This window comes from Gasterosteus aculeatus, chromosome 13 (assembly GCF_964276395.1).
Source record: "Gasterosteus aculeatus chromosome 13, fGasAcu3.hap1.1, whole genome shotgun sequence".
Taxonomy (NCBI): Eukaryota; Metazoa; Chordata; class Actinopteri; order Perciformes; family Gasterosteidae; genus Gasterosteus; species Gasterosteus aculeatus.
In genome coordinates, this window is record NC_135701.1 from 2151484 (window position 1) to 2165702 (window position 14219).

The 14219-nt window shown below is 40.8% G+C and overlaps 1 protein-coding gene across 1 annotated transcript; it reads left to right on the forward strand.

The window, feature by feature from the left end:
- The first annotated feature begins 2261 nt into the window (after positions 1–2261).
- On the forward strand, positions 2262–4284 carry LOC120830109 (Golgi-associated plant pathogenesis-related protein 1). The gene is made up of 6 exons (XM_040194589.2): positions 2262–2456; positions 2596–2623; positions 2865–3074; positions 3236–3313; positions 3610–3759; positions 4100–4284. Exons 2-6 carry the CDS (start codon positions 2617–2619, stop codon positions 4102–4104), a joined length of 450 nt encoding a protein of 149 aa, XP_040050523.2. The 5' UTR covers positions 2262–2456; positions 2596–2616; the 3' UTR covers positions 4105–4284.
- Positions 4285–14219: the final 9935 nt, after the last annotated feature.

Sequence of the window (14219 nt, forward strand, 5' to 3'; positions counted from 1 at the left end):
CATTATTGTGGGTTCATTTTTGGTTCGGATGTTATTCGTATTGAGCTGAAGTTTGATATGATGTCTCCAGTGTCACGGTTGAAATGTAAAGATAAGATGATTCACCTGTCTTGGAACCTAATCAGATTTCTGTTGATTCCATCTGTAACCGGATTTGGTCTTCTGAGAAAAAAGAACCTGCACTGCCCTGTTTGCCCTGTTTGTCTGAGCACGTAACTGTTTTCCCCTTCCAAGGAATAAACAGAGAAAAACATGTGTGATTTAGACTGTATTCTTTATGCCCCATTGTTGACCAAATCTCCCACCACAATCAGCAGACATGAGGCACTGAGAGGGGAAGGCCGGAGAAGGGTCCTGAAACAAGCACACACCTCGGTCAATTTGGATGTTTGTCATGTGACTAACGATTCAGTTAAGCTAGCGTCAGCCTGGACCAGCCTGTAGATACGCTGCTGTAGGCCTAGACTCTCATATAACTACAACTCACTAAGCTTCTCCCCTCTTCTCTCTCCCTGATACAAATTCATATCTCAACAATGCACATCACTCATGGAGTTTTTGTGTTGTCTCTCCTCACAGGTTTCCATGGATCATTGCTTTATCTGGGCCCTGCTGCTGCCTCCTGCCATGGCCCTGCTGTCCACTACTGCTGGTATCATTATTATTATTATTATTATAAGTCGCATTCCTAATACTGTCATCATACACCAACATTACTGACTCTGTGCTTTCCCCCCAGGTTTCTGTGGACAGTGGTTACATCTGATGCTGGTTATATCTGATTGTGGCTGTATCTGATGGTTCTATCTGATCATGGTTCTATCTGATGGTGGTTCGATCTGATCATGGTTCTATCTGATGGTGGTTCTATCTGATCATGGTTATCTCTGCAGTGGTCCTGCTTAACACCTGGCTTACTACTCTCAATATTTGAATCATTCCTGTCGTATGAGTACGTACTGTACATCTTTCACGTTCGCGTCCATTGCATTCAGTCCATCCGGGAGAAGCATCCTCCTCTGCCGTTCTCCATATTCTTCTTTTTTGGGGGAGTTTTTACTGTGACGATGTGCGGGTTTCGGGATAGAGGATGCCACAAAAATTGCAAATTTGTCATTTGTGATATTGGGCTACACAAAATAAAACAAATCACATTGAATGGACGAAGGTGGATAGGCTCAGAGTTGATTGATTCATCAGTAAACAGTCTGCAGCCATTTTGACATTTACAGCTCCCTCCAGGAATGAGTTAAGAGCTGTTTACATGCCTTTACATGCCCTAAAATGAAGTGTTCCATATTTGCATACAACACAGACATGTACACATCGTATTAGGCACGTGTGACATTTGAGGTTATTACTCACATCAACAGGTTCCTGTCGTCAACGACTTATTTCGCTGTCATGAAACGGAATGCCCCAGGTAAGTACTTCCACAGAGTTCTGTAGGGATAACAAAAAAAAAACCTTGCATGCAAAGTGTATTACCTCTGCTGCCAAAAGCATAGCTAAGTTTGAATGCGTGTTAATGCATGTTTATCTGCTATTGTATGTCTGTATTCATTTCAGAAGCATTAAAGAAATCTTAAGCTTAAGCTTGTTTGTAATTCTAGTTCGTAATGCTAGTATCAACAAATATTAGGTAAAATGAACAAGATTCTAATAACAGGTGATTAAAACAATTGTATTTCTCTTGTCTTCTGACGAATCAAAGATCTTTAACTCTACATGTCATCATCCACACGTTCCCAGCCATTCACACACTGATGGGAGAAGCTACCACACACAGTGACACCTGCCCATCAGCACCAACCAACATTCGCATACTTTCAAACAGCGGAACCGGGGATCTAAATGCCAACCATCAGATTGAACGACAACCCGATTTCTTTTCTGTAGCGCAAAATCTGAAATGTGCCTCTGTATTTGAGGCACAATCATGAATGCTTATAATTGTCTTGTGCTCTAATAATACACGTTATGTTTTAATAGTCCCAATGAACATTTTGGGTGGGCTACTGATGATGGCGGTGTGATGAGCACGCCATTTGCTGGATTTGTGGTAAGCATAATGGTGTGGTCTGCGACGGTGCAGTGTTTAAGAGCGAACTAATGAGATGTGCGCATTTGAAGTCCTCCGTCTGTATTTGACACAGGCCTCAGCCTGTTAACTGTAAACCACGTAGGGCAGGAAACAGTGCTAACCACAGCCTGTTAGACAGCAGACAAATGCAAGTATCTTGGAATGTACCTCTGCGTGTGAATGTGAAGAATGAAGGACGTCGCAAACAACAACACTGAACCTTAGAAGTCCTGTTTGACAAAGATAATTTGCACAGTTATAGGGTTTGTCTCCTCCTACTCATTAACCAGGAGGGAGAGGACCGACTTGTGTATAAATACCAAGTGCAAACGAGCTGTATCTGTGCAGGACCTCCCTCCGGAACGTGAGCCAGGTGAGTGATCACTGCATTCACACGAGGTTTAGCTTTGATACCTCCTGCTTTATGAATCATTTTCATTTTTAATCATTTTAAGGACTGATTGTTTTGTATTTTGTTAAATATTTATAATTGTGTTTTTATGTCATTTCAGCAAACCCTAACCTCGGACAAAATGGCAGGTTAGTGCACTATATTTGTTTGATGTGTGGGTTTCGGGACAGAAGATGTGTACAGACTGTAAAGCCCTCTGAGGAAAAATTTGTAATTTGCAATTTTAGGCAATACAAAATAAAATGAATTGAATTGAATTGTTTGCTCGCAAACTATTTTCCATTATGTCACCACGATGCCAGATTCCTCTACACCCACGATAAATGTGCACACAACCTTTTTCTTCTGAACCTATTTTGTAATCTACAGATGCAAGCTTTCAGGAGGAATTCCTGGAAACCCACAACGCCTACAGAGCGAAGCACAACACGCCAAAGATGACCCTCAACAAAGAGCTGACGGCGTCTGCTCAGAAATGGGCTGATCAGCTGCTGGCAACCAACACGATGCAGCACAGCGAGACTGCGGATGGGGAGAACATCTACGGCATGTCCAGCTCAGCACCTATTAAACCGACAGGTGGCTACTGAACCCTTTCTGTGCAAGCCTTAACTCATGTCATTGATCTAAATGGTCAATTGTTCTAAGCTAATTTGTTAGACTATACTATACTATAACTATAACTAATATGTTCATATGACGTTCATTCTGTGAATCTTTTTCTCTTTTTCACATTTTAGGGAAAGAGGCTGTAGATTCGTGGTACAGTGAGATTAAGGATTACAAGTGGAGCAGCCCTGGATTCCAGAGTGGTACCGGTAAAGTGAAATCTCAGTAACAAAGTCAATGTTACACAAAAGGCCTTTCTGTATCCTTAAAACATGTTTCAAACCAAGAGGAGGCCGTAAGCCATAAACCATGTTACAACTTAGTTAATTTCTCTGTTTAATTTGCTATTTTAAAGGGGGGGGGGGGGAGTCAAAGTCTACCAACATTACGTTGTAGTTTCTTTAAATGTTAATCATATATGTTTTTTGCTTAAGCATTTAATAGAACATGGTGGCATCAAGCAGCACACTTTGACCTCACTACTGCGCTGCGATCCCTCCTGCAGGTCATTTTACTCAGGTGGTGTGGAAAGACAGCACTGAGCTGGGTGTTGGTTTGGCCACCGACGGAAAGAGGGTCTTCGTGGTTGGTCAGTACCGGCCAGCTGGCAACATGAACATGCCGGGATACTTTGAGAAAAACGTCTGCCCGCTAGGTAAGATATTACCTCTGTTTGAATAGGTTAAGCCCATCGCCACACAATGCTGCACCATTCAACTTTACCGATGTGTACCGAAGGCAGATCCAGCTGGTTAGGATCACGCATCACAGTAAAGACCAATGGAGGAAGTACAATATTTACTGATTGGATGAAGATGATAATCAAGCACAATACGTTGTGCTCAGAGTGTGTAAAGCACGTGCTTCCGTCCCAATCACTAGCATCACAACGTCTCTTTCCATGCAGCCTGCTTTATTTCTGCTGCAGGTTTTCAGAACATTCACATGTTCCTGAAGCTATTGCTTCTTATATTTCATTGTCGTCATTTTTCCAGCTTAAAAGCTGTGCACTTCACAGCGGGCAGCGAGGTCGGTGGAGCAGGAAACGCCTCGGGTGAGGAAGGGGGAGTGAGCACAAAAACAACTTGCACACTCCTATAGATGACCATGAGCATCCCTGGAGCGCCCAACACACTGTTGCTAAATGTTCCATGTTATAAATAAAATCAAATAAAACATGTTGTTATATGAGTTTGTCTTGAATTTAACGATATTAAACGTTCACATCAGCACAGGAAAAAAATGAAACACTCGGAAGAAACCTCGGGGAGAACGTCGGAGCAGGGGTCCCTTTCCTGGGATGGACAGATACAGTTTACAGAATGAACAACGCAAAAGATGCAAAATATATATACAATTTTGCTGTTATGCATTCTTTGAAGTTTACTGAATATGAGCCCAGATTCTAACTGAAAATAGATGGGGGATGTGTAAATAGTGGGAATAGCTTATGTTCCCAACACTACTTTACTTTATCTTATTTTATTCTTACATTTTATTCATACATTGCACAAATGCACCAAGTCAAATTCCTTGGTGTGTAACATATGTGGCAATAAATGGCTGTGGAAAGGAAAGCTATTATTTGGAATACAGGGACACTTGTTAAGTCTAAACAATAAAAACACAGGAATGTTCGGGAAAACCACCCCAAACTTTAGGTAAAAGTTTAGGTAAAAGAGCATATGGGGAGATTAGAGGTGTTGGAAAGAGAAACCAGTTTCAGAGTTGAAAGTCTGTGTATGTTGGAATCAGTTATCTAACCAAACACAAAACATAAGTGTTTAGTTGTGAAGAAGGAATCTAATTGACTTTTAATTCTGTTCTCATTCTGTTTATTTCTGAGCATCACAAATAGATTTTCCACATCTTGAAGACGATATGAAAAGCTGTTCTGGTGGCTCAAGTTGGAACTAACACTAATAAACTTTGACTTAGTCTTTTTATCCGTCGTAATGTAAAGGATGCTGAATTTCGTATCACATTTCCATTGGTGTGTAACCTCTTAATCTTTAGTATGTTCCGGAAGGCAGTTGGGTCTGTTGGCATCCAAGAGTAATGCAGGTTGCAGGGATGTTTGGCAAGGCAACCCCTTGAGTTAGAAAGTATGTGCTTGTACCTGCATGCATCATTACTTCAAGTGGTGTCATATATTTATTTCACTAACTTAAAAGCAATTCTGAAAAGTGGTCAAAATGAAGTACAACATACTACTGTATAATCAACCTAGTGGTATTTTGTTATCAACAATAGCTGTACTTTTCATCTAATGTAATAATAATGTGTCAATATTAATGTTTGCATTATTGTTGGCCCTCTCAGCACAGTGAGTGAATCATTGCCTTTTAAGATCCAACTTTGTATCATGATTCAAGGATCAAGGATGGAAATGGTCATTTAAGACTTATTTTTAACTCTGCTCATATAGTTAATCCCCCTCTCTTCCTTCTCCATTTTCAGGTATCTTTTTCTTGATTCCGGTATAATTTGGATGTAGTATAAAACGTGATAGTGTATCTATCCACTGCGATTCCAAAAGGCACCGCTAGATGGCAGCATAACACAACAAAACACGGTGCTTTACGTGTTGCATTTTGAGACAGTTTCTGCAAACATACTAGAAATCTAAGGAAATCTTTCTGTGCAAGTTAAATCGAGGTTCACTCACTAACTTAAGTGACCATTATTATTATCTAGGATTCTAAAAGATTGAAAAATATTTACCCGCGACCAGATTCAGAAAGCAGGTTTAATGCAAACTCTACTAAGTTATTAACCTCTGAGATCTACTGTCTGTAAAACACGTTTGTTATTGAAGAGGATCTAATGTCACAATCATTACACAGTTAAGTCTCGCTAGACTCAAATTAAAACCTCTGCCTGTCCTTTTTTAACTTTTTATGTATAAATACACAGTTGATGTTAGATGTCAGTGATTAAACATAATGTTTTATTGGCATTTCAGATATGTCCAGTGTTTAACTTTACTACATCTTTTTAAAGTAGTTGAAATAAAACCACTGAATGTTCTTTAGTGAACATCCAAAAAGAATGTCTAACATTTAAAATGTTATAATATACTTTAAATCACCCAAAATCCAGTTTCAGATTATGAGCATATTGTCATGTCTCATCTGTTAATATCAACTATATATTTAATCTTCAATTGGCACTTGGGACTTTTACACATCAGAATGACGCTACAAATGTAGATTCCAGTTTTCATCATAACAAATACATTATGAATTAATAAAGTAGAGGCTGCCTTCTGTTTACCTGTTCCCATGGTTAATAGTGGAACTGGGGCTCCATCTGGCTGTCATCGTCATATGTCATCAACATTATGTTGTAAAAACATGTGTTCCTACTCGTGGTTAGCTGAATAGCTGACTAGCTCACCCTCTGACAAGCTGGCTCTAGCTCACTAGCTGACTACCTGACCATAGCGAACTAGCTTACGAGCTAACTGGTTGTTTCCATAGACATTTATGAAGGCTAGATGAGTCACGCCGGAGGGTAGAACGTCCGCACATGGCGGCCATCTTGGTACGGTCAGCTCCCTCACCGATAACATTGTGTTGTTAGTGGTACACAGTGCTGTAGTAGTAAAATTGTGGGCATCCCAACCCGCACTCTCCGCTCTGCATCTGCAAAACTACTCGTCCCTCACTCACTGAGAGCAAAACACTCGACTAGGTCTCGACTCTTTGCTGTCCTTGCGCCGAAATGGTGGAACGAGCTCTCTGAAGACATCAGGACCGCAGAGAGCCTTCACATCTTCCACCGCAAACTAAACACACACCTCTTCAGACTCTACCTCGACTAAAGACTAACAAATTGTAGCACTTAAATTGTACTTGTAACGTCACTCATCTATAGCAAATTGTAAATTGGCTTATTTGAGGAAATTGCACTTTCTTGTTTCTTGTTCTCCTGAGTTTATACCCTATGGTTGAATGCACTTATTGTACGTCGCTTTGGATAAAAGCGTCAGCTAAATGACATGTAATGTAATGTATGAATAATGTTCTTTTTAATATCATTTTCGAATGAAACCCACGGTTATTATTTGTATTATTTATAAGTATGCTGTGTCATAAACACATCTGGGTGGGGATTTGAACATACAGCATTTCTTCATGTATATTGTAAAGGGAAATCTTGTACCCATTTTAGGGTATTATTCTATTTTTACAACATAACATAATTATACATATTATTGTGTTATAACTATATCCCTGACGTTTATAACAAACTATTTAAAAATCGGTCAAAAACCGAGCAAGTTATGGTTTAAAAAGTACATGTATCACTACCAACACAATGTTATGGGTGAGCAAGCTGCCTGTACCAAGATGGCCGCCATGTGTGGACGTTCGACTCCGTTGGCCAGCAACGCGGACGAGACATCTATATATCTATATATATATATATATATATATCTTACTCTAGCTGACTATATATAACTAGCTGACTAGCTGATTCTAGCCCCATGGCTGACTGTAGCTGACGCTAGCTGACTAGTTGACTCTAGCTACCAGACTGTGGCAGATTAGCTGACTATACCTGACTAGCTGACTATGCTAACTAGGTGACTAGATAACTCACTGACTTGCCCACTAGCTGCCTGTAACTGATGCTAGCTGACTAGCTAGCTAGCTGACTAGCTCTAGATACTAAATTACTCTAGCTGACTAGCTAACTCTAGCTACTAGCTGTCTATAGATGACTAGCTGGCTAGCTGACTATAGTTACTTGCTGACTCTTGTTACTAAATGCCTCTGGTTCTAGCTGACTAGCTGACTAGATACAACTATATATATATATATATATATATTATAACTTGCTGATTAGCTAATTCTAGCCCCATGGCTGACTGTAGGTGGTGCTAGTTGACTAGTTGACTATAGCTGACTATTTATAACTAACCGATTAGCTAATTCTAGCCCCATGGCTTACTGTAGCTGACGCTAGCTGACTAGTTGACTCTAGCCAACTCTAGCTGACTCTAGTGGCAGATTAGCTGACTCTATGTTAGCTGACTCAAGCCAACTAGCTGACTATACTTGACTAGCTGACTCTAGCCAACTCTAGCTGACTCTAGTGGCAGATTAGCTGACTCTATGTTAGCTGACTCAAGCCAACTAGCTGACTATACTTGACTAGCTGACTCTAGCTGACCAGCTGACTAGCGGACTATGCTAACAAGGTGACTAGATAACTTGCTGACTTTCCCACTAGCTGACTGTAGCTGACGCTAGCTGACTAGCTAGCTTACTCTAGATACTAACTAACTCTAGTTGACTACGTAACTCCGACTCTAGCTATAGCTGACTAGCTGATTGTAGCTGACTATATCTGATCTAGTTACTAAATGACTATGGCCGACTAGCTAACTCTAGCTACTAGCTTACTATAGCTGACTAGCTGATTGTAGCTGATAGCTGACTAGCTGACTATGGCTGATTCTAGCTGCTAGCTTACTATAGCTATATACTATCTGATTCTAGCTAACTAGTTGACTATAGCTGACTCTAGCTGATAGCTGATTCTAGCTGACTATAGCTTACAAGTTGACTCTATCTAACTCTAGCTGACTCTAGTTACTAAATGACTCTAGCTGACTAGCTAACACTAGCTGTTTCTCCAGTTATCTTTTTCCCAAAATGCAAAAAATGTTTGTTTTGTTGTGTACTGTGTCTTTGTCCTATCTAAAGTATATTTAAATTAAGTTTTATTTTTATTATAATCTGCACACATCAGGAGTCAGGAAACATTTATTGCCATAATATGTCAGACACACAAGGAATTTGACTTTGTTTGTTATAAAAAAATAAAAGTTCAAGTTAAAAATATTTTAAAAATTAAAGTGCACCAGCGAACAGGAAGTGACAAAAGTGACGAGTGAAAAGTGACAAGTGACAAGTGAAAGTGACCGATGAAATGTCAGAGTCAGTCAGTGGGGGACTGGCTCTGTTGATGAGCCCGACTGCCAACGGGAAGAAACTGTTGGTGTGGCGGGAGGTCTTAGTCCTGATGGACCTCAGCTTCCTGCCATATGGAAGGGGCACAAACAGTTTTTGTCCGGGGTCAGAGGGGTCGGCCAGGGGACTTTTGCTACAGCGTACCTGAATCGTACATTAAATCATTTCATTGGGAGGCATACATTGAATATAACTTAAATGTATTTATTTATTTATTAATTTATTAAAAAACAAGTAATACAATACTACATTATTAATACTTTGGTGTAATTTCTGACATTCGTGTCATCAAATGTCTATTCCATCGTTGAGACAAATGGCAACCTCTACCTCCCACCCGATCAATCATTAATTGAAATTGTATTGCTCCTTTCTAGTCTTCCGAACAGTAAAAGCGACTCATCCACTCGTACACTGATGACACAATAGCTTAGGGTTACATGTCTGCCAAAGCACTGGACATCTGGGGATCAATCTGCCTATTTTCTGACTAGAGACAACCTGCCTAAAAAACATGCTATACATTTAAGTAATTGGTCACAAACCAGTATATTAATTGTTGGATTTATTTACATTTTGTCCTGATTATGGCCCTACACAATAGGTCAAGGAATACCAAATTCCACAATGATTCCTCATCGAGTTTTTGAGATATTTCAGGCCAAACTGTTCAACAGACCAAGCAACGAACCAGCTCTGGTATCCCTAGATTGATGGCTACAACACGCCTCAACACCCACCCTACAGACACAGATAATAATCAGCCTCAGGACATTTTCAGTAGAAGACACATCTCACCTGATCAGACAGTTTGTAGCTAAGCTACACTCAAAGTGTCAAAACATTTTCTCTCCCTGACTTTCTCTCCCTGCTCCCTGGCTGTCTCTAGTTAAAACCACATTTCCCACAAACCCTCCTACTTCCTCACCCCTCCCCCTTTTGCTGGGATCCTATAATGATGGATGAGATTTTTCTGTCAGCCACGCCTCACAGGATTTTTTCAATGTGGTTCTTCTTCCATTAGAGACAGCCACTGACGAACATGATAATGCCACCTTGCTGTGCAGCACAATCAAGTTCATCACACCATGTACTGTTAATGCCTCATAACCCAGATATGAATTCATAACATATAGATACAGTGAAAGCCAGCTGGGATGGCACCATTAAGACACTGGTGTATTTTTGTAACATGAGATCTTGTGTGACATCCTGGGAAGGCACTGGTGGACTTCCCCTGGGACCATGCAAGCCCAGTACGGAGGGGCTGTGGCTGTGCATAGCCTGCTGGTGACAGTCTGGCTGAATTAGCATCAAATGGACTTCCTGGCTCCCGTCTCTGGAGAGCGGCCAAACAGACACAGCCCCCTTAAAGACACATTACGCATAGGAAACGGCAGGGGGAAATAAATGGAAGGATGCATTTCTTATTCCCTAATACTCAACACGACACACAAATTATGTCAACATTCCAAATACGTGGCCGATTAGAAATATGGCATATTCTCTGCTGCAGCGGCACAGGGCAGTTAGTTTGACCGAGGTTTGACATATTCATCTACTTTCCCCTTTGTCACCTCGCCTTGAGTATAAAAGATTGACGGTTGCTTCTATCTTATTAGAGTTGATCATTCTATTCAAGTTCTGCATGATATCACTGTCATTTTGGAGTTCCTTTACGAATGGGGAAATTCAGTAACAACTCATCAAATGTGTTTTCTCTTTCTTTCTCTTTGATTTGGAAAATTAACATCCCATGAGAATCAGTCCAGCTATTTTTCAGTTTTTGTCTATTAGTAGTATGAAATGTATTTGTTGGCTGGCAAACGTCAAATGCTATTTATTTTATTTCTTAACAGCAGAAATTATATGTTTTCAAGACAAATATTCTTTATCTATATACAGTATCTAGTGTCAAATCAATATTATAAATAATCCACATTATCATATTCCATTGTATCGTCAAGAAAAGCTCCTTAGAAAAAGGGAAGAAAAGAAATAATGATCATAATATAGTGGAGAGATAAACAGAAAAGCTCCTTCGATGAAATCTGTTATTAGTGGCCTGATTACAGCTTCAAATATACATCTCTGCAAAACGTATTTTCAGCCATTGTATTTTCCAGCATCGGTTAAACAATGCTGCTTTGATAGCCTGATGTCTATGGCCTGAGCTTGTGGTGGTGAGCAGTAGAATGTGAGAGCGGCTGAATGCTACAGTAGGGAGGAGGCAGTAACCTGATCTGAGAATGAATCAGTGGTTCTCTCAGACATGTTACACACGAGCCCAGCTGTTCCTGTCTAACACCTGTCTACCCGATGACCCATTCTCCACAATATTTATGGAACCGGACGAGCCGCCCTCGGGAGGACAATTCCTTCAGCTGGTGCATTATTGTCCTCAAAATGCATTGAAGTGTTTGGGCGTGCTTTTCTGCATGAATTGGAACCTTTGGAAACCACTGGTCTGCCATGTACAAAATGATATGTCCCTGTAGTGCATATCGTTTTGTTACATTGTATAACAAAACACAGACAATGCTGACAACTACCACATTGCTCTGGTAGCACGCTGTTAGTCACAGGGTAGTCCCGCCCCTAAACATATCCTGCTTTATGATCTATTTGAATGTAAACGGGATAAAAATGTACTAAAAGAACATCATGCTGTATTGAACCCATCTGCTCCCTATCCGATGTAAGATAAGCCTCTGGGGACAAAGGGCTTTGGGGGTTCCAGTGCAGCCAGCAGACATCCGGAGCAAGACTTTATTTTGTGTGCGCCGCTTAGTTTTAACCATTGACGTTCAACATTAAAATCATCATGAGGCAATAGCTGGTGGGTTCCCAGATTGTATTTGCTCCTGTTAGACCGTCTGTGACATGGTTTTCCTGAACATTTAGAATCAGCCACTTCAGAGGGAGTGTAGTGTAAGCTTTGTAACCTCCGATGTGGGTGTGTCCATCCCAGCAGCCTTTGTCTCCTTTTTGTAACATTGATCCAGCTGCTGGAGGCTGAGTGCTGAATGCTGCAGTGTTCTGAGAGATGCTGAGTCATGGGACTAAGCCCGGTTCAACATGGCTTCACAAAGACACATTGCATGGTGGCGTACTGTAAGCACACCGTGGGAAGTGCTTCATCGAAAAAGGTACTGCAGGCCTGCTGCTAGAAAACATCAGACAGCAAAACCCCCTCCAGTGCCGTGAAAGGTTTTCCATGAATTAAGCTCCAGCTGGGCTGCCACCACAAACCTTTCACTTCACCGTCCCAGAGAAAGAAACAAATGAATAATTTATTGGTAAAAGCACGAGAGCAACCGACTGAAGGGAAACAAAAGTGACTTAGATCAAAGAGGGTATACACTTTCTCCTGAGACTGCGTGTACTCACTCAAATGTGCTTGATACAGTATAGTCAAGTCATCTATCAATGTTTCCACAGCTGCAACTAAGACTTCACGAGTACTGCCTCTGTGGGCCATAGTTCCCCCGCTAACCCTCATCCAAAAATGTTTTTAACCAAGTTCTGTAAATCAGAGAATGTTCAATTTGAAAAACAATGGTAACTTCCTTTTAATCTGGTTGAACGATAAGAGTCTTGCAGTCCTACAGCCACACAAGCATCTCTGAGAGGATCCGCACTGTGAAATGAATGCTAACACCATGCTAATATTAGGCCGCTACGCAGGCTTTGAAGCAAAAGAATTGTACATAGTGGTCAAGCAGTTAAATTACAACTTCCTGGCCTACCATATAATACAATAACACCCAGAAAGTCCTATCGCATAGACTCACATTGGGAAAATTATTTTTAGTTTAATTTAACCTTTTTTGAATCATTAATTCCCAAAAGTCGTTGAATTAGCTTGAACACATTCAGAGTTGTCCACTTGGATAACATGCCAACATAAACATAAACTACTCGTGGAGGATGGTTGCACTGCGTGAACCCCAGTGACAGGGCAGCACCATTTAGGGGGCTGTAGTTTGGGGCTGTGACCGTTGCGTAGTTTAGTCAAATTGTGGCATGAGTATGACTGATTACAGTGCAAGTGCCAGAGCTCACTACTTCAAGGTCAGTGTGCTCAAATGCCGGCATGTTACTACATTTTGTCACACCGTTTCAGCAAGCAGGTGAACCCACCTTGCCCCTGAGTAGAGGGGGGCAGCGCACGATAGCACCAACTAGCTGTTAGTTGCTTGAATCCTTACTCATCCTCTCTGGGACACAGCAATGTCATGGAGCAAACAGGAGGTCTTTGTGCGTCACATTACAATGCACACCCAGTAGGGACTGGGCGTGACCTACATTCAGTATGATATGACAGGAATAGAGGAGTTTTGTAAAACATCTAGGCAAATTTATAATAACACTATTCGTATTCAAAGAGACTTGTTTGATGAATTACTATTCATTAGCCACAGAAAGTCTTAACTATTCCTTAGTCTGCACTACATTGTACAGTACATTTTACAATAATTGAACTGTGCAATTAGCTGTCGTTAATACTACATGTACAGAAATATTGTTATGATATATTGTTTTATTTTTCCTTATGCTTCTAAGAACAATAATGTACCAATTTACCATGTGGATGAACACAGTATTTCAGATTGTCCAGAACTAATCTACCTAGAAATGTATGCTATGTGTAATGTGCTAGGCTGGGTAGGTCCAAAGCTTATACAAAGCCTCTACTGAGGCGCAGAGGTGTTTAACATGTTTAACATTGCAGCTGTATATAACATGCAAGGATGAACCATGGATCTGTGAGAGCTGCAGCCTATAACAGGGGAGTCTGGCAGGTGGAAAATGACGCATTAAGACGAGAGGAGAGGTCTTCTCCACTAGTAGTGTAATGCTTATCAGAGGAAAATAATTATTCTTTATTGTTTCTGAATCAGTTCGGTTTACTGCATCTGCTCGGCATTATCACAAAAGAACAATAGTATTACATCGGGGCACAGCAGAGGTCTTGTCGGGTGCCTGCCTCGGAGAGTCTTATAGAATCTGGCCCTCTAAGCCCTGTATTCACACACCATTTTTTCCGAACTCTGCACAAACATGAGCATGTTACTGTCTGGGCGTTTCAATCATGTACAATCAACTAGACATCTCAATACCACAAACT

Bases quoted from the DNA above. Each gene is read 5' to 3' on its own strand.
- LOC120830109 (XM_040194589.2), top strand. The intron at 3,075-3,235 runs GTGGCTACTGAA...TTCACATTTTAG, and splicing joins AGCACCTATTAAACCGACAG to GGAAAGAGGCTGTAGATTCG. The intron at 3,314-3,609 runs GTAAAGTGAAAT...TCCCTCCTGCAG, and splicing joins TGGATTCCAGAGTGGTACCG to GTCATTTTACTCAGGTGGTG.